Source organism: Oncorhynchus nerka, linkage group LG18, assembly GCF_034236695.1.
Source record: "Oncorhynchus nerka isolate Pitt River linkage group LG18, Oner_Uvic_2.0, whole genome shotgun sequence".
In the NCBI taxonomy this organism is placed as follows: domain Eukaryota; kingdom Metazoa; phylum Chordata; class Actinopteri; order Salmoniformes; family Salmonidae; genus Oncorhynchus; species Oncorhynchus nerka.
In genome coordinates, this window is record NC_088413.1 from 30,808,338 (window position 1) to 30,831,430 (window position 23,093).

The following is a 23,093-nucleotide window of genomic DNA, read 5'->3' on the forward strand; positions in this document are numbered from 1 at the left end:
GCACTCCTACTCTGAGGCTTTGAGGATATGGGCCCTGACCTAATACCATACAGACAGTAGTTCACATGGGGCTCACCTCAGTGAGACTGTGTGTGGTCCTGTGCTGCTCAGCTGGTTCCTCTGTGGGTTCAGGAGGAGGTGTAGTCTGGTTGTCCTCCCCCTCAGGGTTCCCCAGACCCTCATCCTTCACCAGCAGCACCTCTGGACCCTCCTCCTCCTGGAAGAGAGGTGATACAGATTACACAGACATACACTTCCTCGGGTACATACACACAAATAAACACACTTTCAAAATGGAGTCTTTACCCATCCCCAATATGTTTGAGTCCTATACTGTAGTTACAGAATTACTTCATTGTTGTTAAACCCATCATGGTGGACATACATATGATGTTGTGGGTAAATATGAGTCAGCTATGATAAGTCAAAAGTCAGACAAAACTAACTAACCTATTTTGACATTCAGTAGGTGTTTGTGTGGGTATATTGGTTATAAAGCACTGTTGGGTTTATGCAGAATATGGTGAGATCAGATGTGATGTATACTAAAGAGAATCAATTAAAGTGTTAGAATGAAAAGTCCCATTTTGTGTTTATTAAACAAGTTTTAAATACATATTGCAAGATTGTTATAATACTGTTAATGCATCAAATGGTTGTTTTATGCAACATAATAGGGGGTTCTTAGAACACGTTCATCTGTGTGTGTTCTACTGATGGGCCTCTGGGAGATTTAACACTGACAGATGATTTCTGATGTTTTTGGGGGATACTGCATTCTAGAGCATGAGTTAATGTTTCTGTACTGGGGTACCAGGGGGAGATGGCTCCAGTATGGAGCTGGGGTCCAGACTCTGGTTTCTACACAATGAGATCAGTCTTTACAGCAGATACTGTTTGCTGTGAATTATTAGTATCTTTCATACGAATCCTAACCTTGTGACCCATTCTATACATCTGTGATTTGTCATGAACATCCAGGAGGATGGACTTCGCTATAAAATGCTGTGGCTTTGTCCTGCTGGTTGGGCTCTCAACGAATCACATACGGGGGGCTCGTTGAGAAGCTCCATTACTGCAGTAATTAAATAACAAAATTGACTTGTTTTGAAGAAATGTAAAAGTCTCTCCTTTTGATGACAATAAGTCCACGACATATACCATATGAAAATCACACACATCAACAAAAAATCTGCATGAATTTGATCAACCGCATTCATTTTCTCATTAAAAGTGTCTTGGGAAAGAAATAAAGTAATTGAATGAAATAGGCATGTGAAAATATAGCCTACACAGTACAAACACAATATGTAACAGACATTTTAGGATTATATACACTGAACAAAAATATGAATGCAACATGCAGCAGTTCATATACAGTGGCAAGAAAAAGTATGTGAACCCTTTAGAATTACCTGGATTTCTGCATAAATTGGTCATAAAATGTAAATCACAACAATAGACAAAGATACTGTGCTTAATCTAATAACACACACATCCTTTTTTGTCTATATTGAATACATAATTTACACATTTACAGTGTAGTTTGAGAAAAGTATGTGAACCCCTATGCTAATGACTTCTCCAAAAGCTCATTGGAGTCAGGAGTCAGCTAACCTAGAGTCAGGAGTCAGCTAACCTGGAGTCAGGAGTCAGCTAACCTGGAGTCAGGAGTCAGCTAACCTGGAGTCAGGAGTCAGCTAACCTGGAGTCAGGAGTCAGCTAACCTGGAGTCAGGAGTCAGCTAACCTGGAGTCAGGAGTCAGCTAACCTGGAGTCAGGAGTCAGCTAACCTGGAGTCAGGAGTCAGCTAACCTGGAGTCAGGAGTCAGCTAACCTGGAGTCAGGAGTCAGCTAACCTGGAGTCAGGAGTCAGCTAACCTGGAGTCAGGAGTCAGCTAACCTGGAGTCAGGAGTCAGCTAACCTGGAGTCCAAACAATGAGACGAGATTGGAGATGTTGTTTAGAGCTGCCTTGCCCTATAAAAAAATACTCACAAAATTTGAGGTTGCTATTCACAAGAAGCATTGCCTGATGTGAACCATGCCTCGAACAAAAGAGATCTCACAAGACCTAAGATTAAGAATTGTTAACTTGCATGAAGCTGGAAAGGGTTACAAAAGTATCTCTAAAAGCATTGATGTTCATCAGTCCACAGTAAGACAAATTGTTTATAAATGGAGAAAGTTCAGCAATGTTGCTACTCTCTCTAGGAGTGGCCTTATGGGAAAGAATACTGCAAGAGCACAGCGTAGAATGCTCAATGAGGTTAAGAATAATCCCAGAGTGTCAGCTAAAGTCTTCCAGAAATCTCTGGAACATGTTAACATCTCTGCTGACGAGTTTACGATACGTAAAACACTAAACAAGAATTGTGTTCATGGGAGGACACCACGGAAGAAGCCGCTGCTGTCCAAAAAAAACATTGCTGCACCTCTGAAGTTTGCAAAAGTGCACCTGGATGTTCCACAGCGGTACTGGCAAAATATTCTGTGGACAGATGAAACTACAGTTGGGTTCTTTGCAAGGAACATAAAACACTATGTGTGGAGAAAAAAAAGGTACAGCACACCAACATCAAAAACTTATTCCAACTGTAAAGTATGGTGGAGGAAGCATCATGGTTTGGGGCTGCTTTGCTGCCTCAGTACTTGGACAGCTTGCTATCAGAAGGAAAATATGAATTCCCAAGTTTATCAAGAGATTTTGCAGGAGAATGTAAGGCTGTCTGCCAATTGAAGCTCAACAGAAGTTGGGTGATGCAACAGGACAACAACCCAAAACTAAATCAACAACAAAATGGCTTCAACAGAAGAAAATACGCCTTCTGGAGTGGCCCAGTCAGATTCCTGACCTCAACCCGATTGAGATGCTGTGGCATGACATCAAGAGAGCAGTTAACACCAGACATCCCAAGAATATTGCTGAACTGAAACAGTTTTGCAAAAAAGAATGGTCCAAAATTCCTCCTGACCATTGTGCAGGTCTGATCCGCAACTACAGAAAATGTTTGGTTGAGGTTATTGCTGCCAAAGGAGGGTCAACCAGTAATTAAATCCAAGGGTTCACATACTTTTTCCACCCTGCACTGTGAATGTCTACATGGTGTGCTCAAAAAAGACATGAAAAAGTATAAGTGTTTGTGTGTTATTAGTTTAAACAGACTGTGTTTGTCTATTGTTGTGACTTAGATGAGGATCAGATCAAATTTTATGACCAATTTATGCAGAAATCCAGGTAATTCCAAAGGGTTCACATACTTTTTCTTGCCACTGTAAGGAAATCAGTCAAATGAAATAAATTCATTAGGCCCTAATCTATGGATTTCACATGACCGACAACACAGATATTCATCTGTTGGTCACAGATATCTTCAAAAAAAGCAGGAGCGTGGATCAGAAAACCAGTCAGCATCTAGTGTGACCACCATTCACCTCATGCAGCGCGACAAACCTCCTTCGCAAAGCGTTGATCAGGCTGTTAATTGTGGCCCGTTGAATGTTGTCCCTCTCCTCTTCAATGGCTGTGCGAAGTTGCCGGATATTGTCAGGAACTGGAACACTGTCGTACACGTCGACCCAGAACATCCCAAACATGCTCATTGGCTGACATTTCTGAGTATGCAGGCCATGGAAGAACTGGGAAATGTTCAGCTTCCAGGAATTGTGTATAGATGCTTGTGACATGGGGCAGTGCATTATCATGCTGAAACATGAGACGATGGCGGCAGATGAATGGCAAGACAATGGGTCTCAGGATCTAGTCATGCTATCTCTGTATTCAAATAGCTACGAATAAAATACATTTGTGTTCGTTGTCCGTAGCTTATGCTTGCCCATATCATCAGCCCACCGCCACCATGGAGCATTCTGTTCACAACGTTGACATCAGCAAACCGCTGAGGCAGCTTACGGTAGAGAAGTGAACATTCAATTCTCTGGTAACAGCTCAGGTGGACATTCCTGCAGTCAGCATGCCAATTGCACGCTCCCTCAAAGGCGGAGCATGTTTCGGAGGACGCATAACTCCACCTTCGCCTTCCGAGCCCGTTGGGGAGTTTCAGCGATGAGACAACATTGAAATTGGTGAGAAATAGGGAGGTAGAAAAACTTGTGTGACAAAACTGCACATTTTAGAGTGGCCTTTTATTGTCCCCAGTACAAGGTGCACCTGTGTAATGATCATGCTGTTTAATCAGTTTCTTGAAATGCCACACCTGTCAGGTGGATGGACTATCTTGTCAGAGGAGAAACTCATTAACAGGAATGTAAACAAATTAGTACACATCATTTGAGAGAAATAACCTTTTTGTGCATATGGTAAAGTTCTGTGATCTTTTATTTCAGCTCATGAAACATGGGACCAACACATCACATTTATGTTTTTTGTTCATTGTATATAATGCTTATAAAACAGTGCATTTGGAAACTATTGAGACCACTTGACTTTATCCACATTTTGTTATGTTATAGCCTTATTTTAAAATGGATTAAATAATTATTTTTCCTCATCAATTGATATATAATACCCCATAATGACAAAGCGAAAACAGGTTTTTAGAAATGTTTGCAAATTCAGACCCTTTGCTATGAGACTCGAAATTGAGCTCAGGTGCTTCCTATTTCCATTGATCATCATTTCTACAACTTGGAGTTCACCTGTGGTAAATTCAATTGATTGGACATGATTTGGAAAGGCACACACCTGTCTATATAAAGGTCCCACAGTCGACAGTGCATATTAGAGCAAAAACCAAGCCATGAGGTCGAAGGAATTGTCCGTAGAGCTCTGAGACATGTCCCCAAGAACACAGTGGCCTCCATCATTCTTAAATGGAGGAAGTTTGGAACATCCAAGACTCTTCCTAGAGCTGGACGCCCAGCGAACCTGGCCAGGGAGGTGACCAAAAATCAAATTGATGGTCACTCTGACAGAGCTCCAGAGTTCCTCTGTGGAGATGGGAGAATGTTCCAGAAGGACAACCATCTCTGCAGCACTCCACCAATCAGGCTTTTAGGGTAGAGTGGCCAGACTGAAGCCAATCCTCAGTAAAAGGCACGACAGCCCACTTTGAGTTTGCCAAAAGGCACCGAAAAACTCTCAGACCATGAGAAACAAGATTCACTGGTCTGACAAAACCAAGATTGAACTCTTTGGCCTGAATGCCAAGCATCACGTCTGGAGGAGACCTGGCACCATCCCTACGGTGAAGCACGGTGGTGGCAGCATATGTTTTTCAGCGTCAGGGACTGGGAGACTAGTCAGGATCGAGGGACAGATGAACGGAGCAAAGTACAGAGAGATTCTTGATGAAAACCTGCTCCAGAGCGCTCAGGACCTCAGACTGGGGTGAAGGTTCACCTTCCAATGGGTCAATGACCCTAAGCACACAACCAAGAGTGACTTCGGGGCAAGTCTCTGAATGTCCTTGAGTGGCCCAGCCAGAGCCCGATCGAACATCTCTGGAGAGACCTGAAAATAGCTGTGCCTCGACACTCCCCATCCAACCTGACAGAGCTTGAGAGGATCTGCAGAGAAGAATGGGAGAATCTCCCCAAATACAGGTATGCCAAGCTTGTAGCGTCATACCCAAGAAGACTCAATGATGTAATTGAGGCCAAAGGTGCTTCAACAAAGTGCTGAGTAAAGGGTCTGAATACTTATGTAAACGTCATACTTCAGTTATTTTTTTTTTATAAATTTGCAAAAATAAAAAAAAATAACTTTTTGATTTGTCATTATGGGGTATTGTCTGTAGGTTGATGAAGAAAATATATAAAATCAATACTAGAATAAGGATGTAAAGTAACAAAATGTTGAAAAATACTTCCTGAATGCATTGTATCACACAATGTCTGGATGCAATATTTACACAGGAATATTCAACACTGAAATCTGTTACATTCGTTACTTCAAATGCATCTGCTGACTACAATGTAAATTAATCTTTGTCTTTAATGCAGGGTTAGATCTAAGTGTCAGAAGCTATTGAGTGGAATGGCTTCTTTATTATAAAATGGAATGTTTTTTCTGCTGGTGTATCCTGAGGCATCTCCTCTCTGAGAACCTCTTCCCGCAGTGCGTACAGGCGAATGGCCTTTCTCCCGTGTGGACCTTCAGGTGCATCTTCAGGTTGCCAGCCTGGGCGAAGCGCATGTGACACTGGGTACAGCTGAAGGGTTTCTCCCCTGTGTGGACCCTCTGGTGCCTCTTCAGGTCACCCGTCCGGGCGAAGTGCATGTGACACTGGACACAGCTGAAGGGTTTCTCCCCTGTGTGGACCCTCTGGTGCCTCTTCAGGTTGCCAGCCTCAGCAAAGTGCATATGACACTGGGTACAGCTGAAGGGTTTCACCCCTATGTGGACCCTCTGATGGATCTCTACCTTCTGGGGGCAATTGAAGCCTTCATTACAGAACCGCTTCTCTTTACTATTGCCTGATGTTGCTCCCCCTCCCCGAGCCTTGGCCCTTTGATCCTTTGAGTTCAATACCTGATCGAAAAAGTCCCGGCTCTGTGAATCGGAAGGCCCCATCGACGTGGACACTGGGTTGAGATCCCTGAGCGTGTGTAAAGGGGAATGGGAAGCAACATTTGGATTAGTCTCTAAGCTTTCTCTGTAATCTAAGAAATCTCTGCCTTGTGAGTGTCCTACTACTAAGTGAGTTTCATCTACATTCCATGTCAGAGGAGCTTCGCCCTTCACAGTCCTCTCATCTATGACTATAACCTCCCCTTTCTTATCTAGGCACCCTTCAGAGTATATGCTACTACTGTACTGTTTCCAGTCCCCTCTAGACAGATCAGTCTGTGTCTCTAAACCCAAAGGCATGTTGATAGGGTCCATCTCTGTTGTGTAAGAACAAGACGGATCATTGCCAGTCTCCAACACATCACCTGAGTCCCCATGAGAATGAACCGTCCTCAGGCTCGGGTTACCGTAAAGTAAATACTCTGAGCCAGGAGCAGGAGGACAGCCCAGTGGTCCCAACTCCAGTCTCACTGGGTCTGACATTTGGTCAGGTCCTGTGTGTAAGAACCTTTGTGTTACAGCTAAAGTCTCTGTGTCTTTCTCTGACTTCAGGACGGCATTCGGCGTTCCACTGACCTCCGTGATGCTGCATTGGGCCCTAGGATGGGCCGCGGAGGCGAAGTCCTCCGTGGCTACAGTGGGTGCCACTCCAACCGCTCCAATCTGGATGTCTCTGCTGTGTCGTGGGTCCTCCTCTCCTTCAGTCCTCTCCTGTTTGACCAGAGACGATCCTCCAGGACTAGCAGCCTCTGCATCTGCAGACTGACACAAGAAGAGAGGAGGTTATTATTGGTACATGAGTTGAATTGGATAACAATGTCATAGAGAAGTCTCACAAGCTCCCTTATGGCAGATAAATAAGGATGTCCATGTAAGCAAGTGTATAGCTGAGGGGAGTCTTTCTGAAATAAACGGGACACATTTGATGTACTGTCATGTTACACAAACCTCTATCAGGATAACATGCTGGTTTGAGGTTCCACTCCCCTCATCTATAGCTATGGGTTGGTCATCTCTCCATGTATTATGTCCCGTTGGTTTCACAAAGCTCCTGTGGCCTCCAGTGAGATGTCCTTCACCTAAGAGAGTGATTGGGGGAAAACGGGTGGTTAAATTAGGTACGGTCAATGCTCAACACTATATTGTACACTAATGACACTGTCTACAATTGGCAACGCTGTAAGCAGGGCTGGACTACCACATCTGGGGCCCCGGGGCATCTACAGTGGGGTCCGAAATTATTGACACCCTTAATAATAACAATGAACAAAAATGACTGTATAAAATAAACCCTTAAAATACTGAACTTTATTGTATGCTCCAAAAAGAGGGAATTATAATAATACAATTGCTCTGAGAAATCGATTTTGTTTAACAAGTAATAAATACAATTCTCAAAAAGGGTAGGGTTCCAAATGATTGACACTACTGTTTTCAATACCTCACCTTATGAGGATAATGGCAGGGAGCCTTTTCCTAATGTTTTTTGAGTTGGAGAACACATTGAGAAGGATGTAAAGCCTGGTTCAAGCTGAAGGCCTTGACGCTCAAATCAGTCATTTCCTGACATGGCTACGCTAGTTGTCATAGCAACGGCGGGTGTGTGCACAGTTGTGTAGGCTGATTGGTGGTGGTGCACCTGCTTCCTATCACTCAGAAGTTATGTAGCAAGCTAAGGTGACAACAATGCCTGCTATGAACGCTTTTAAAGATCCAACTTTCAAAATGAGTCCTTTTTGACTAGTCACAGCAGTCAACTAGCTGGCTGGGAAGCCATTTAGCTTTCTGGCATATTCACTCATTTGTTTGTAAAAGATGAACAAGCTAGTTAGCTACCACATAATCTTGTCAAAACTGTCAGCAGAGTAGCTAGCAAGCAACAAGATATGCCAAATAAGTCTTAAAAACCACTCGAGGGCAAATAAATCAGATTTGACTGTTCAGACACAAGTCACATGGCCAGGAATCAGATTTGTATGGCTTGAAATATCTGATTCGATGTGCTTTTTGGCTGTCAGAATGTAGGTAAAATATCAGATTCAAATCAGATACGCAAGGGAAAAAAATGTAGTCACTTCAAACTGCCAATGTGAACAAGGCTATAGACCATTCCTCCATACAGAATGCTTCCAGATTATTGATACCCTACGTCTGCGCTTATGGACTACTTCCACTGGTCCTTGGGCCATAACATCAAACATCAAAATAGAGCCATAACATCAATGACCCACCACCATATATTACAGTAGGTATGGGGTTATTTTCTGCTCCATGCATCCTCATTTCAACACCAAGCCCACCACTGGTGTGCGTGGCCAAAGAGCTCTATTTTAATGTCATCCAAAAAAGGAAAACACCTGGAGTTTGCTAAACAGCATTGTCACTTGGATTAGAAGCGGTGCTTTAGTCAGATGACATGACCATCAGTGGTGGTGAAAATAATATACACCCCCCACCCCCAAAAAAAGTCATAGTTCAGTATTTGAATAATATATTTTACAGTCATTTTTTCTCATCTTTATCAAAGGTGTCAATAATATCGGACCCCACTGTACCTCCAGGGCAAATGTGCAGTTTTATAGATAATCTCATGCTATTTTACACATTTATCTCATTTCCTGCAATTCTACACATTTTGCCATGAGGTAGAGAGAAAAATGTACCGTTTTATAGCTAATCTCATGATATTGTACACATTTTGCCATGAGGTTGAGAGAAACTTTTTGAGTTTTTAACCGAATTCCCTGCAATTCCACACATTTGCTATAGTTTATGACCTGATCGTACTCTATCTGGGGGGGCCTGACCTCCAGGTGACCCACAACCAACCACCTCCTCCAGGACTGCTGCTCTGGGCATGTGGCAGCAGTGTATAGGAGGGAGGTTCCTAGGTGTGAGAAGTGTGCAGAACGTCATGAGACAAAGGAATGTATAGCATTAGGGAAAGTAGTGGTATGTGTTAATGGTAGGGGTGCCCATGGGACTGGGGATCAGAAATGTCCCGTTCGCAGAAGTTGTCATATGCTGAGGCAAGTGAAGAAAGTAGAGGAAGATGGGTCAAGGTGGATGGATCCTGATAGGAGTGGTGTGAGTAGTAGATTTGCACCAATACAGAGGGATAGGCCAACAAATGATATGTTTCAGTAAGACTGGATTTTTAGCATTTATAGAAATGGTCATCAACTGTACTGCAGGGATGAAAACTGCAGAGAGATATTTGGGTGTGCGAGACTTGACATCAAAAGAGTTACAGGGTGTGTTAAGTGGTGGTGTCCCATCCTTTCAGGCTGTTGGCCTGAGGTAGCACTAAATATTTTTAAATAGTGGTGATCTTTTTTTCTTCTTTTGTGTAGTGTTAGATGGTAGGGTATTTATTTATTTTATTTAAGCAAAAGTATAAGGGTGTTGTACTTCAGTCTAGTAGGTGGCGGTAATGCAACATTTATTGGATGCCAACCGCCGTTAAACCTCATCGAAGGACTGCTGCTCAGAAGAAATCCCTTTAGTTTGCAGGGTACAACTCACAACGTTCAAGTTTCCCAAACAAAGACCAAACCCCAATCAAATTTGAGGCAACATTAGTCGTGAGGTGTTGCATTATTCATAAAAAAGATATAAAAAAGATGGGAGTTCCATGCAATCCTGGCTCTGTATAATAGTATACATTTCCTTGAATTTGTTCTGGACCTGGGAACTGTGAAAATACCCCTGGTGACATGTCTGGTGGGTTAAGTGTGTGTGTCAGTGTTGTGTGTAAGTTGACAATGAAAACAATTAGGAATTTTCAACACATTGTTTCTGATAAAAACGAGAAGCAATGTAGTCGGACTCTCCTCAACTTTTAGCCAAGAAAGACTGGCATATATAGTATTGAAATTAGCCCTCTGACTACAGTGAAGACCAAAACGTGCTGCTCTGTTCTTGGCCAGCTGCATGTTAAGGGAACCTTGCCCACAACTGGTGCTTTCATATGCTATTTGGGGGAGCCCGACCTCCCCCAGCAAAATATTGGGGCCCCCAAAATATTGGTGGGGGGCCCCGGGAGGTTAAGACACATGCGCTGCGTGCCGTTTGGTAATATAGCCCTGGATGTAATGTAACACGTATAATAAATTCTTGACATTTATTGATTTTGTTCCATCCATCACGTTATTTTAATTGAGCATAACAATAGTAAATATAGTAAATCAAAAATCTGGTTTGAATATCTTTGTGCAATAAGTATTTCTTATTAATTAACCTGCCTGGTAAAATAAAGGTAACATGGGGGGAAAAAATGCACGATAGGGGAAGTATGGCATACTATCCAAAAACTGACCAAGACCAAACTCTGGGTAAGACATCTGAGCACATGCGCATGCGCAGAGGGGAACGGGACAACAGGCCCCGCAGCCTCGGTCTTCTGCAAAGTGTAGCCTACCTCTTGTCATTCCTCTGTATCGGTCGAGGATCTTGACACTACTGGGACGACTGGCGAAGACGCGCTCTCGCGTTGTCCTCTCGGCGCGCTCCCGTGCCACCTTCAGTTCAATTAGCTGTAGTTTCCTCCGCAATGCCCTGTTTTCTTTCTGACTTTGAGTTATTTCTAAACGAAACACTGCATAGTCGTCGTCTACGAGTTTACAGATCTCTGCAACGGCCGCATTCGCTAGTACCTCCATGACGGAGGCTATTTGAGTGTGAAAAATCATAACGTTTGAGTTACAGGTAGCCATTGTTAGCTAACGTTAGCAGCTAACTATCATGAACTATATCACCTATATCAACCAAGTACTGTCTTCAACGCAAATTAAACACTACCAGGGATACATAAGTTATGCTGTGCAGTTAAATTAATCCTATTTTGAGTTCCAAGGTGTTAATAAATGTCTAAATAACAAAAAACCGCTAACGTGGAAATTGTTCTTGATCACTGTTCACTTCCGTTTACTACTTCTTCGTGTAGTTTTCCGGCCGGGTAGACGCTTTGTTGCGTATTGCTGCTGTTCACTGTTCGGAAAGTGCATTGCACTTTTGTTCACAAAAAAGGGAAACATCATCTGATATTTTGGTTAAAAGACTGAAGTCACACATTGTTTTGTGAAATTTAGTAATATACCACGTTACTTCTTACTAATACAATTGTATTAGAAACATTACAAAGCATGGTCATCTGTAAAAAAAAAAATTGTATGTAATTATGGCCCAAAAATAATTTGACTGATAAAAAAAATCTGAGTGTCTGGTAAGATTTTTTCCTGTACCTGCCAGTGGCTGGTGGACCAAAAAGTTTATTTTAGGCCTTGATGTTAGCTGATTAAGATTGTCATAGAACAAAACGTTTAAGATCTAAGCCAGTGGTTGTATCCAAATACCCATACTACATCCTAAATAGAAAGGCTGTTTGAGTATGTGATTTTTGTTTTGTTTTATAGTATGTGACATTTTGAAAATGTTGAACGCTTTAAATGCCTGGATGTAGTATGAATGAATTGTAAACTTTTTGGACATTTCACACCCACAATGCATTCAAACTGGAAAAAAAGGAGGACATTGAGATATCATAGTTCTCTGGAAGTAAAACCATTTTTTTTTTAAGTTGGCAAAGAAGACCTGCAAAGAGTCTCTGTTAAAATGTAATGTGTGTTTTGTTGTCCTTAAAATTATCATGACCATTGAATTGAACATATTTGAAAACAGATTTATAAATAGGGATGATATTTGGATTTAGAACTGTGTATCCAGAGATTTTTGAGGATTCACTTTCTGGTTTATATCTGCGAAGCCATATCAAAGGAGTATGCTACGGCTGTGGCATAACGCATGCTTTTTACTAAACATTGTCATAAATAGTATGAGACAATTTGTTTTATACCTTTATTTAACTAGGCAAGTCTGTTTAAGAACAAATTCTTATTTACAATGATGGCCTAACCCGGACGACGCTGGGCCAATTGTGCGCCGCCCTTTGGGACTCCCAATCACGGCTGGTTGTGATACAGCCTGGAATCGAACCAGGGCCTGTAGTGACGCCTCTAGCACTGAGATGAGTACATACCATGCAGTTTAAGTATATAGTACACTGGTATGGGTATTCAGACACAACCTGTGTTTACCACAGACCTTATTTCCGGCATTTATCCAAAAACCCTACAAAAACTCCATTAAATTCCCTATAGGCTTTTTACAACAAACCATGGAGGGTGTTAGTGCCTATGAAAAGACACCATTAAAATTGCTCTCTATATAGCACCACCCCTTCACACTACTTTGGCCCTAACAGGTCCTACATCAACACCATCAGTCTGGGAGGCTGGAACCCCTTCTCTCAAAACCCCCGTAGTTCCTTCTACATTCAAATATGACACCCGAAAACTTCTCTGCTGCTACTACCAATTCAATCTTCTGGGATTTCCATTCCATCTGTACAGTACAATTTAAAGGGATACTTCAGGATACTACTTCCCCAGGCAGATGAACTAGTGGATACCATTTTTATGTCCAGTATGGAAGTTAGAGCTAGTTTCGCAAGCCAATGCTAACTAGCTATATCACAATGTATCTGTTAGCATGCTCCTCAAGAATTGTACTCCCACTGGGCCCAAGTCATCTCTAGTATTTTCCTGGTGATTCGGTTGAGGCTTGGAAGCCTTCACCTCACCTCTCAGCGCAGGATCTTACAAATCATTTTTCTCAGGTTCAATTTCTGAGAGTTCACCATCTCTCGACTGCTCAGGGTTTTCAGGAGAGGAAAATCAAATCAAACTTTGTCACATGCGCCAAATACAACAAGTTACCTTGAAATGCTTACTTACAAGCCCTTAACCAACAGTGAATTTCAAGAAAAGTTAAGAAAATATTTACAAGGGCCTCCCGGGTGGCGCAGTGGTCTAGCTGTGCAACTAGAGAATCTGGGTTCGAGCCCAGGCTCTGTCGCAGCTGGCCGCGACACAATTGGCCTAGCGTCGTCCGGGTTAGGCCAGCAGGGATATCCTTGTCTCATCGCGCACTAGCGACTCCTGTGGCGGGCCGGGCACAGTGCACGCTGACCAGGTCGCCAGGTGTACAGTGTTTCCTCCGACACATTGGTGCGGCTGGGTTCCGGGTTGGATGTGCGTTGTGTCAAGAAGCAGTGCGGCTAGGTTGGGTTGTGTTTCGGGGGATGCTTGGCTCGCGACCTTCGCCTCTCCCGAGTCCATACAGGAGTTGCCGCGATGAGACAAGACTGTAACTACTACCAATTGGAAACCACAAAATTGGGGAGAAAAAAGGAGTAAAAAAGTTTAAAAAACAAAAGAAAAAAACCATTTACCAAACAAACTAAAGTAAAAAATAAGTAACACAATAACATAACAATAACAAGGCTATATACAAGGGGTAGCGGTACAGAGTCAGTGTGCGGGGGTACAAGTTAGAGGCAATTTGTACATGTAGGTAGGGGTGAAGTGACTATGCATAGATAATAAACAGCAAGTAGCAATAAAACAAATGGAGGAGGGGGGGGTCAATGTAATAATCCCTTGGCTGTTTGATTAATTGTTCAGCATTCGTATGGCTTGGGGGTAGAAGCTGTTGAGGAGCCTTTCGCTCCGGTACCTCTTGCCGTTCTGTAGCAAAGAAAACAGTCAATGACTTGGGTGACTGGAGTCTCTGACCATTTTATGGGCTTTCCTCTGAAACCACCTATTATATAGGTCCTGGATTGCAGGAAGCTTGGCCCCAGTGATGTACTGGGCCATACACACCACCCTCTGTAGCGCCTTACGGTCAGATGCCATACCAGGAGGTGATGCTACCGGTCAGGATGATCTCGATGGTGCAGCTGTAGAACTTTTTGAAGATCTGGGGACTCATACCAAATCTTTTCAGTCTCCTGAGGGGGAAAAGGTTTTGTCATGCCCTCTTCACGACTGTCTTGGTGTGTTAGGACCATGATAGATCGTTGGTGATTTGGACACCAAGGAACTTGAAACTCTTGAACCGCTCCACTACAGTCCCGTTGATGTTAACGGGAGCCTGTTCGGCCCAAATTTTCCTGTAGTCCACAATCAGCTCCTTTGTCTTTCTCACATTGAGGGAGAGGTTGTTGTCCTGGCACCACACTGACAGTTCTCTGACCTCGTCCCTATAGGCAGTCTCATTGTTGTTGGTGATCAGGCCTTCCACTGTTGTGTCATCAGCAAACTTAATGATGGTGTTTGGCCACGCAGTCGTGGATGAACAGGGAGTACAGGAGGGGATTAAGTACACACCACTGAGGGGCTCCAGTGTTAAGGATCAGCGCGGCAGACGTGTTGTTGCCTACCCTTACCACCTGGGGGCGGCCCATCAGGAAGTCCAGGATCCAGTTGCAGAGGGAGGTGTTTAGTCCCAGGGTCCTTAGCTTAGTGATGAGCTTCGTGGGCACAATGAGTCAATGAATAGCATTCTCACATAGGTCTTCCTTTTGTCCAGGTGGGAAAGGGCAGTGTGGAGTACGATTGAGATTGCATCATCTGTGTATCTTTTGGGGCCGTATGCGAATTGGAGTGGGTCTAGGGTATCCGTGATGATGCTGTTGATGGGAGCCATGACCAGCCTTTCAAAGCACATCATGGCTACCGACGTGATTGTTACGGGGCGGTAATCATTTAAGCAGGTTACCTTTACTTCCTTGGGCACAGGAACCATGGTGGTCTGCTTGAAACATGTAGGTATTACAGACTCAGTCAGGGAGAGATTGAAAATGTCAGTGAAGACACTTGCCAGTTGGTCTGCGCATGCTTTGAGTACACGTCCTGGTAATCCATCTGGCCCCGTGTCTTTGTGAACGTTAACCTGTTTAAAGATCTTGCTCACATCAGCTACAGAGAGCATTATCACACAGTCATCCAGAACAGCTGGTAATCTCGTGCATGCTTATGTATTGCTTGCCTTGAAGCGAGCATAAAAGGCATTTAGCTCGTCTGGTAGGCTCGCGTCACTGGGCAGCTCGCGGCTGGGTTTCCCTTTGTAGTCCGTAATAGTTTCCAAGCCCTGCCACATCCGACGAGCGTCAGAGAAGGTGTAGTACGATTCAATCTTAATCCTGTATTGACACTTTGCTTGTTTGATGGTTCGTCTGAGGGCATAGCTGGATTTCTTATAGGGGTCCAGATTAGTGTCCCGCTCCTCAAGTGCCAGCAACACTGGATATCAGCAGGTCCTCATGGACTGCAGACTGTAAAGACAAATTGAACAGAAAAGCATGAAGGTTTATATAAGAAACTCTTCGCTGTACACACAGAAACATGACATGATAAAATGTTAACCACAGTCAAACACATGTCTAACACTGATTCAAGTACCAAACAATATGGAGTCATTGGAGATTCTAAAAAATAATGGCAATGTGTTGACTCAAATTAAGTATGTTTTGGTTCAACTGAGATAAGGAAAACCTTCATTTCAACAAAATAGTCATACGCTCACAACATGAAGTACCGTACTTTTATTGCACAAAACGATACGTGACTAGTAGAATAACCATTCTCACTATGGTAACACTTGACCTTTTCTATAAATCTGGTACCCTCACTTTTGATCAAATTCATATTTAACACTGTCATTACATTACACACTACTTAATGTCAAGTAAACATAGCCACTCAATTCCTCATTATAAAACATGACCATCAAACAGGACAAGGTTGTCACTCTTCATCAGTGAAGCATTTTTACAGACACCATCACAATCATCTACTCTGTCTCATCATACTCATTCTTTCCTCAGTTAATCTCATCCAGTTCCCCACTACATCCTAAACCAAGAGAATTAACTACAAACAAACTAACTAACTAGTACTACGTTACGTCAATATACTCTATACATGGACTGTGTGCATTTTCTGCTGGTGTATCCTGAGGTAGCTCCTCTCTGAGAACCTCTTCCAGCAGTGTGTACAGGCAAATGGTCTCTCTCCCTTATGGACTTACAGGTGCATCTTCAGCTGGTGCTGGTGGGAGAACATATTCTCACACAGGCCAAAAGATTTTTCCCCATGTGCATCCTCTGGTGGATCTCCACCTGTTTGGGGAAACAGAAGGCTTTCCCACACAACAAACACAGGAAGTGCTTATCATGGTCACCGGATCTACTGATAGCATTACTACTACTGTCACTTGTCAATGGGCTTGTGTAGCCATTTAGCGTTGAGGCACTGGCATTGTCTGAGGTCTGGTTTAACATAAGGAGAGTGTGAGGAGGATGAAGGCTAGGGAGTGTCAATTGTCACAGGGTTCATGTTCCAGTTGATAGATCCTATAGAAGGCAGGCTAAAGGCAGCATCGGTAAGGGGGTCAACCTCAGGCGCCATCAGTCTCTCTGAATCAGAACTATAGGGGCAGGACCAGAGAATCGCTAGCCGAGGACAAGTACATTAGAGTGTCTAGTTTGAGAAACAGACGCCTCACAAGTCCTCAACTGGCAGCTTCATTAAATAGTACCCACAAAACACCAGTCTCAACGTCAACAGTGAGGAGGCGACTCGGGGAACACAGACACTGGACAGAGGAACTCTGCCTAGAAGGCCAGCATACTGGAGTCGCCTCTTCACTGTTGATGTTGAGACTCGTGTTTTGCGGGTACTATTTAATCAAGACGCCAGTTGAGGACTTGTGAGGCGACACTCTAATGTACTTGTCCTCTTGCTCAGTCGTGAACCGGGGCCTCCCACTCTTTCTATTCTGGTTAGAGCCTGTTTGCGCTGTTCTGTGAAGGGAGTAGTACACAGCGTTGTACGAGATCTTTAGTTTCTTGCCAATTTCTCACACAGAATTGCCTTCATTTCTTAGAAGAAGAATAGACTGACGAGTTTCAGAAGAAAGTGCTTTGATTCTGGCCATTTTGAGCCAGTAACCGAACCCACAAATGCTGATGCTCCAGATACTAAACTAGTCTAAAGGAGGCTAGTTTTATTGCTTCTTTAATCAGCGAAACAGTTTTCAGCTGTGCTAACAATTGTAAAAGTGTTTTCTCATGATTAATTAGCCTTTTAAATTATACACTTGGATTAGCTAACACAACGTGCCATTGGAACACAGGACTGATGGTTGCTGATAATTGACCTCTGTACACCTAGGTAGATATTCCATTAAATCCGTTTCCAGCTAAAATATTCTTTTACAACATGTCTACACTGTATTTCTGATCAATTTGATGTTATTTCAGTGGACAAAAAAAGTGCTTTTCTTCCAAAAACATTTGTAAGTGACCAACAACTTTTGAATTGTAGTGTATATTTAGTAAGTGTATATTGGTTCAAAAGCGCTGTCGGTGTTTGCAGAATAGGGTGAGATCAGATGTGACGTAAAAGTATTAGAATGAAAAGTCCCATTTTGTGTTTATTAAAGATGAACAAGTTTTAAATACACCATATGAAAACCACACAGTATACACATGCCTCAAATAAAAATTATCATGAACTTGATAAACTGCATAAATGAAATAATTCTCTCATTAAAAGTGTCTTGGGAAAAAGTAGTAATAGTTGAATGGAAGTAATTAAATAGTTATATAACCTACGCAGTACAAACACAATATGTAACAGACATTTTAGGCTTATACAGTAAGGAAAAAAGTATTTGATCCCCTGCTGATTTTGTACGTTTGAACAGTGAGAGACAGAATAACACTGACAAAAAATGAAATTGATTTGCAGTCTAATAATTTTAATGGTAGGTTTATTTGAACAGATTCCAAACTCTCCAGAGACAGAATAGTTTTGGAATGGGCTGCTAAGGGGACAGGGCAAAAAGAACTGTCAATCTCCCTCGCATCAATCTCACCTCGGGATGAGAACGAGGAATGGACAGGGCAATGTACTGCTCAAATAAGAAAACAATTGGTAGCACACTGAGAAAATCCTCCTTCCCCCTCAGCCAGGGCCTGAAGTTCGCCATTGAATGATTCAGAGGACAACTGTCAGATGAGATGGATATTCCAGCATGACAATGACCAATCAAAAGACATGGAGGTGGAAACATTATGCTTTGGGGGTGTTTTTCCAAGGCAACAAAGGAGTGGCTCAATGTACTGTCAAATCTTGGGTGAGAACCTCCTTCCTCAGCCAGGGCATTGAAAATAGGTCATTGGATATTCCAGGTCCTGGAGGCAACAAAGGAGTGGCTCAAGAAGCACATTAAGCCTGGAGTCTCTTCAGACCTTAATCCCATAAAAATCTGTGGAGGGAGCTGAAGGTTCGAGTTGCCAAACGTCAGCCTCGAAACCTTAATGACTTGGAGAAGATCTGCAAAGAGGAGTGGGACAAAATCCCTCCTGAGATGTGTGCAAACCTGGTGGCCAACTACAAGAAACGTCTGACCTCTGATTGCCAACAAGGGTTTTGCCACCAACTACTAAGTCATGTTTTGCAGAGGGGTCAAATACTTATTTATCTCATTAAAATGCAAATCAATTTATAACATTTTTGACATGCGTTTTTCTAGATTTTTTTGTTGTTATTCTGTCTCTCACTGTTCAAATAAACCTACCATTAACATTATAGACGGATCATTTCTTTGTCAGTGGGCAAACATACAAAATCAACAGGGGATCAAATACTTCTTTCCCTCACTGTATATGAAACAATGTCTGGATGCAATATTCTACGCAGGAATATTCAACACTGAAATCTTACTCTCGTTATTCCAAATTCATCTGTGGATCTTTTCTGCTGACAACAATTAAAATTATTTTTTGTCTTTAATGCAGGATTTGATCTAAACATCAGAAGCTATCGAGTGGAATGGTTTCTTTCTATGTTATAGAGTGGGATGGTTTTTCTGCTGGTGTGTCCTGAGGTAGCTCCTCTCTGAGAACTTCTTCCCACAGTGCGTACAGGCGAACGGCCTCTCTCCAGTGTGGACTCTCTGGTGCCTCTTCAGGTCACCAGTCTGAGCGAAGCACATATGACACTGGGCACAGCTGAAGGGTTTCTCCCCTGTGTGGACCCTCTGGTGCCTCTTCAGGTTGCCAGCATGGGTGAAGCACATGTGACACTGGGTACAGCTGAAGGGTTTCTCCCCTGTGTGGACCCTCTGGTGGATCTCCACCTTCTGGGAGCAGCTGAAGCCTTTGTTACAGAACATGCAGAGGAACCGCTTCTCTTTTCCAACCATTGTTGCTCCCCCTCTCCGCGCCTTGGCCCTTTGGTCGTTTGAGTTCAATACCTGATTGGAAAAAACACGGCCGTGCAAATCGGAAGGTTCCATCGACATGGACACTGTGTGTAACGGCGAATGGGTTGCGACATTTAGATTTGTCTCTAAACTTTCCCTGTAGTCTAAGAAGTCACTAGTGTTGCCCTGCGCGTGTCCTTCTCCTAAGTGAGTCTCGTCTGCATTCCAGTTAGCAAGTTTCTCTTTCCCGACCGTTGTTGCTCCCCCTCCACGAGCCTGGGCTACAGCCCTATCGTTTAAATGTAAAACCTGATCAAAAATCACATGGCCGTGTGAATCGGAAGGTGCCATTGATGTGGACACTGGGTCGCGATCCCTGAACGTGTGTAAAGGGGAGTGGGTGGCGACATTTAGATTTCCCCTGTAATCTAAGAAATCTCTGTCCTGTGAGTGTTCATCTCCTAGGTGACTCTTTGCATTCCATGTGGGAGGAGCGTCACCCTCTACTTTCACAGTCACCTCATCTACCACTATAACATCCCCTTTCTCATCTAAGCACCCTTCAGAGTATACACTACTACTGTACCGGTTCCAGTCCCCTCTAGACAGATCAGTCTGGGTCTCTAAACCCAAGGGCATGTTGCCAGGGTCCATCTCTGTAGCGTAAGAACAAGACAGATCATCAACGCCAGTGTCTAATGTATCACCATCTCCACGGGAATTAACTGTCCCCTGCCTCTGGTGAAATACCATTAAATGCTCTGAGTGTGGAGCAGGAAGACAGTCCAGTCTCTTGGGGTCTGATTGGTGGTTAGATCCTGTGTGTAATAGCCTTTGTGTTACAATTAAAGTCTCTGTTTCTGTCTCCGTCTCTGCCTTGAGGACGGCGTTCGGCGTTCCACTGACCTCCGTGATGCTGCATCGGGTCCTGGTCTGGGGCGCAGCAGTAGTGGTGAGGTCCTCAGTGGCTACAGGGAGCGCCACTCCATGAGCTGCTCCAGTCTGGATGTCTCTGCTGTGCAGCGGGTCCTCATCTCCTTCAGATCTCTCCAGCTTGACCCCAGAACCTGCAGCCTCTGCATTTGCAGACTGACACAAAAAGAGGGGAGGTTGTTACCAGTAAATGAGTAGAATTGGATAATAATGTCATAGGGAAGTCTCACAAGCTCCCATGTGGCAGATAAATGAGGATGTACATATAAGCAAGCAAATATCTGAGGAGTTTTTCTGAAATAAACTGGCCACATTTGATGTACTGTAATACTATTACATTAACCTCTATCACGATAACATTCTGGGTTGACTCTCCATTCCCCTCATCAACAGTGATTGGTTGGTCATCTCTCCATGTATTGTGTCCCGCTGGCTTCACAAAGCTCCTGTGGCCTCCAGTGAGATGTCCTTCACCAGAGTGATTGGGAGGAAAAGAGGTGGTTAGGTTATCTGCTGTCAATGCTTAATACTTATACTACACTATTGACCGTTTTGATAGTGTGTAGAATAGGCAAGAATGTAAGGTAACGCTTCGCATAACTTCTTGATATACGATTTATAGATTGATTTATTATGTTCCATGCATCATATTGCTTTTTAATGCGGTAAATGTTTTCTGATTATGATATGATAGTGGGTCTTTCTGCAAGTGAACTAAAGGAGAATTATTGCATACTAACAAAAAACTGACCAAGACCCAATTCCGGTTAACTTAGCCTGGAAACTATGTCGAATTACATTGAATTCTACTAAAGGCACAAATGAGCGTTTGGATAAGGAAAGTTTATTCTCACGACCTTTACAAGCCAGTATGTTGAATACAGTTATTTTATCTTACTTTACCGCTATGGGTAATAAATGTGCTGGAAGTGCATTCATATTTTAAAAAGTTGACATAATCATAATTTCTTTGGATATATTGTCTAACATTCCTACCTGCAAAAGGACCAACTGCACAGACATCAGGCAAAATAAATAAAAGTATTGTATTCAGCATTCTGGCTTGTCGAGGTCCTGAGAGAGAACTTTCCTGATTCAAACGCTCATTTGGTGTGGTCTCCAATGTCATGAAATTTAACATCAGGTTTCTGGACAATGGTTAACCATATGTGGTTAACACATCTAAAGTCAAACATGTGCAGATGTGAACTGGGCGACAGGCCCCTCAACCTCGGCAAACTGTACCTTTTGCCATTCCTCTGTATCGGTCAAGGATTTTGACACTACCGGGGCGAGTGGCGAGGATGCGCTCCCGTACCATCTTCAGTTCGAGTAGCTGTACTTTCCTTCGCAATGCGCTGTTTTCTTTCTGGCTTTGAGTTATTTCCAAACGAAACACTGCATAGTCATCGTCTACCAGTTTACAGACCTCTGCCACAGCTGCATTCGCTAACACCTCCATGATGGAGGCTATTTGAGTGTGAAAAACCATACAGTTAGCCATTGTTAGCTAACATTAGCAGCTAGATAGTTAGCGTTACCTAGATAACAGATCGATCAACCAAGGCCCGTCTACAACGCGAATTAAAGACTACCTGGGATACGTTTATGATACTCTGCAGTTAAATGACTCATATTCTGAGTTCCATGGTGTAATACATGTCTAAATAACAATAGAAATGCTAACGTGGAAATTTGTCTTGGTCACTGTTCACTTCCGTTTACACTTCTTCAGTGGTTTTTAAATGGCGGTTGGCAACCAACTTTAGTGGATGCATTACCGCCACCGACTGGAGTGTGGAACAGAGACAGGGTAGTTCTAAAGTTTAACCATACCTAATTAAAATGTTCATCGTGGATACAATTTGCAAATAATTTGCTTTACTATTTTACGGGACTGATGGTACTCATGGTGCTTTCAAGACAACTGGGAACTAGAGATGAAATCATGACTTCAGTGACCTTCAGGTCTTAAAGTCAGAGCTCTAGAAAGATGCCGAGTTTCTGGATTGGAAATCCTAGTTGGATGACTGTTCAAAACGATTTTCCCTAGTCGGATCTAGTTTTTTTCAGTTCCTAGTTGTATAGAATGCACTGAAGTCAGAGGGATTTCCGAGTTCCTAGTTGTTTTGAACAAGGCATTAGTCTCAGCGAAGGGAGGGAGAGAGCAGCAGAGGGTCCGCCTCTTGCGGTTCCAGCTCTCAATTCAATTCAATTCAAGGGCTTTATTGGCATGGGAAACATGTGTTAACATTGCCAAAGCAAGTCTCTTTCTGTTCCTCCTGTGAGAGAGAGGGGACACTGTATTCCACTTGATGCCGAAACCTGAGTCGCACCGCATCTACCTCGTGCCCATATGTATATTGTTCCTAAGACCAGAGAAAGTGAAATATTCCTTGATATTAAAATAAACATGACTAGCTGTTGCTAATAATAAAAATGTTATCGATACACTTCGCTACTGATTCATTGCAGCGCGAGTGTAAGTAGGGAGAAGCACGTTTTGTGTTTCT

At 43.0% G+C, this 23,093-nt stretch overlaps 1 protein-coding gene across 5 annotated transcripts in view; it reads right to left on the bottom strand.

Moving 5' to 3' along the window:
* LOC115145633 (zinc finger protein 34-like) overlaps positions 1 to 22,319 on the bottom strand; it is a 37,082-nt gene extending 14,763 nt beyond the window's left edge. For 3 of the 5 annotated variants that reach the window (XM_065003970.1, XM_065003968.1, XM_065003967.1), the window contains exons 1-7: positions 21,826 to 22,319; positions 20,924 to 21,048; positions 20,554 to 20,736; positions 10,952 to 15,709; positions 7,480 to 7,610; positions 7,108 to 7,293; positions 77 to 217 (exon numbers count right to left, since the gene is read on the bottom strand). In XM_065003970.1, coding sequence (XP_064860042.1) covers positions 77 to 217; positions 7,108 to 7,293; positions 7,480 to 7,610; positions 10,952 to 11,246 — 753 coding nt within the window. In that variant the 5' untranslated portion in view covers positions 11,247 to 15,709; positions 20,554 to 20,736; positions 20,924 to 21,048; positions 21,826 to 22,319. Of the gene's footprint in view, positions 1 to 76; positions 218 to 7,107; positions 7,294 to 7,479; positions 7,611 to 10,951; positions 15,710 to 16,464; positions 18,134 to 18,688; positions 20,737 to 20,923; positions 21,049 to 21,825 lie in introns of those variants that run through there. The other 2 variants (XM_065003969.1, XM_029687144.2) reach the window with 2 other exon arrangements.
* Positions 22,320 to 23,093: the final 774 nt, after the last annotated feature.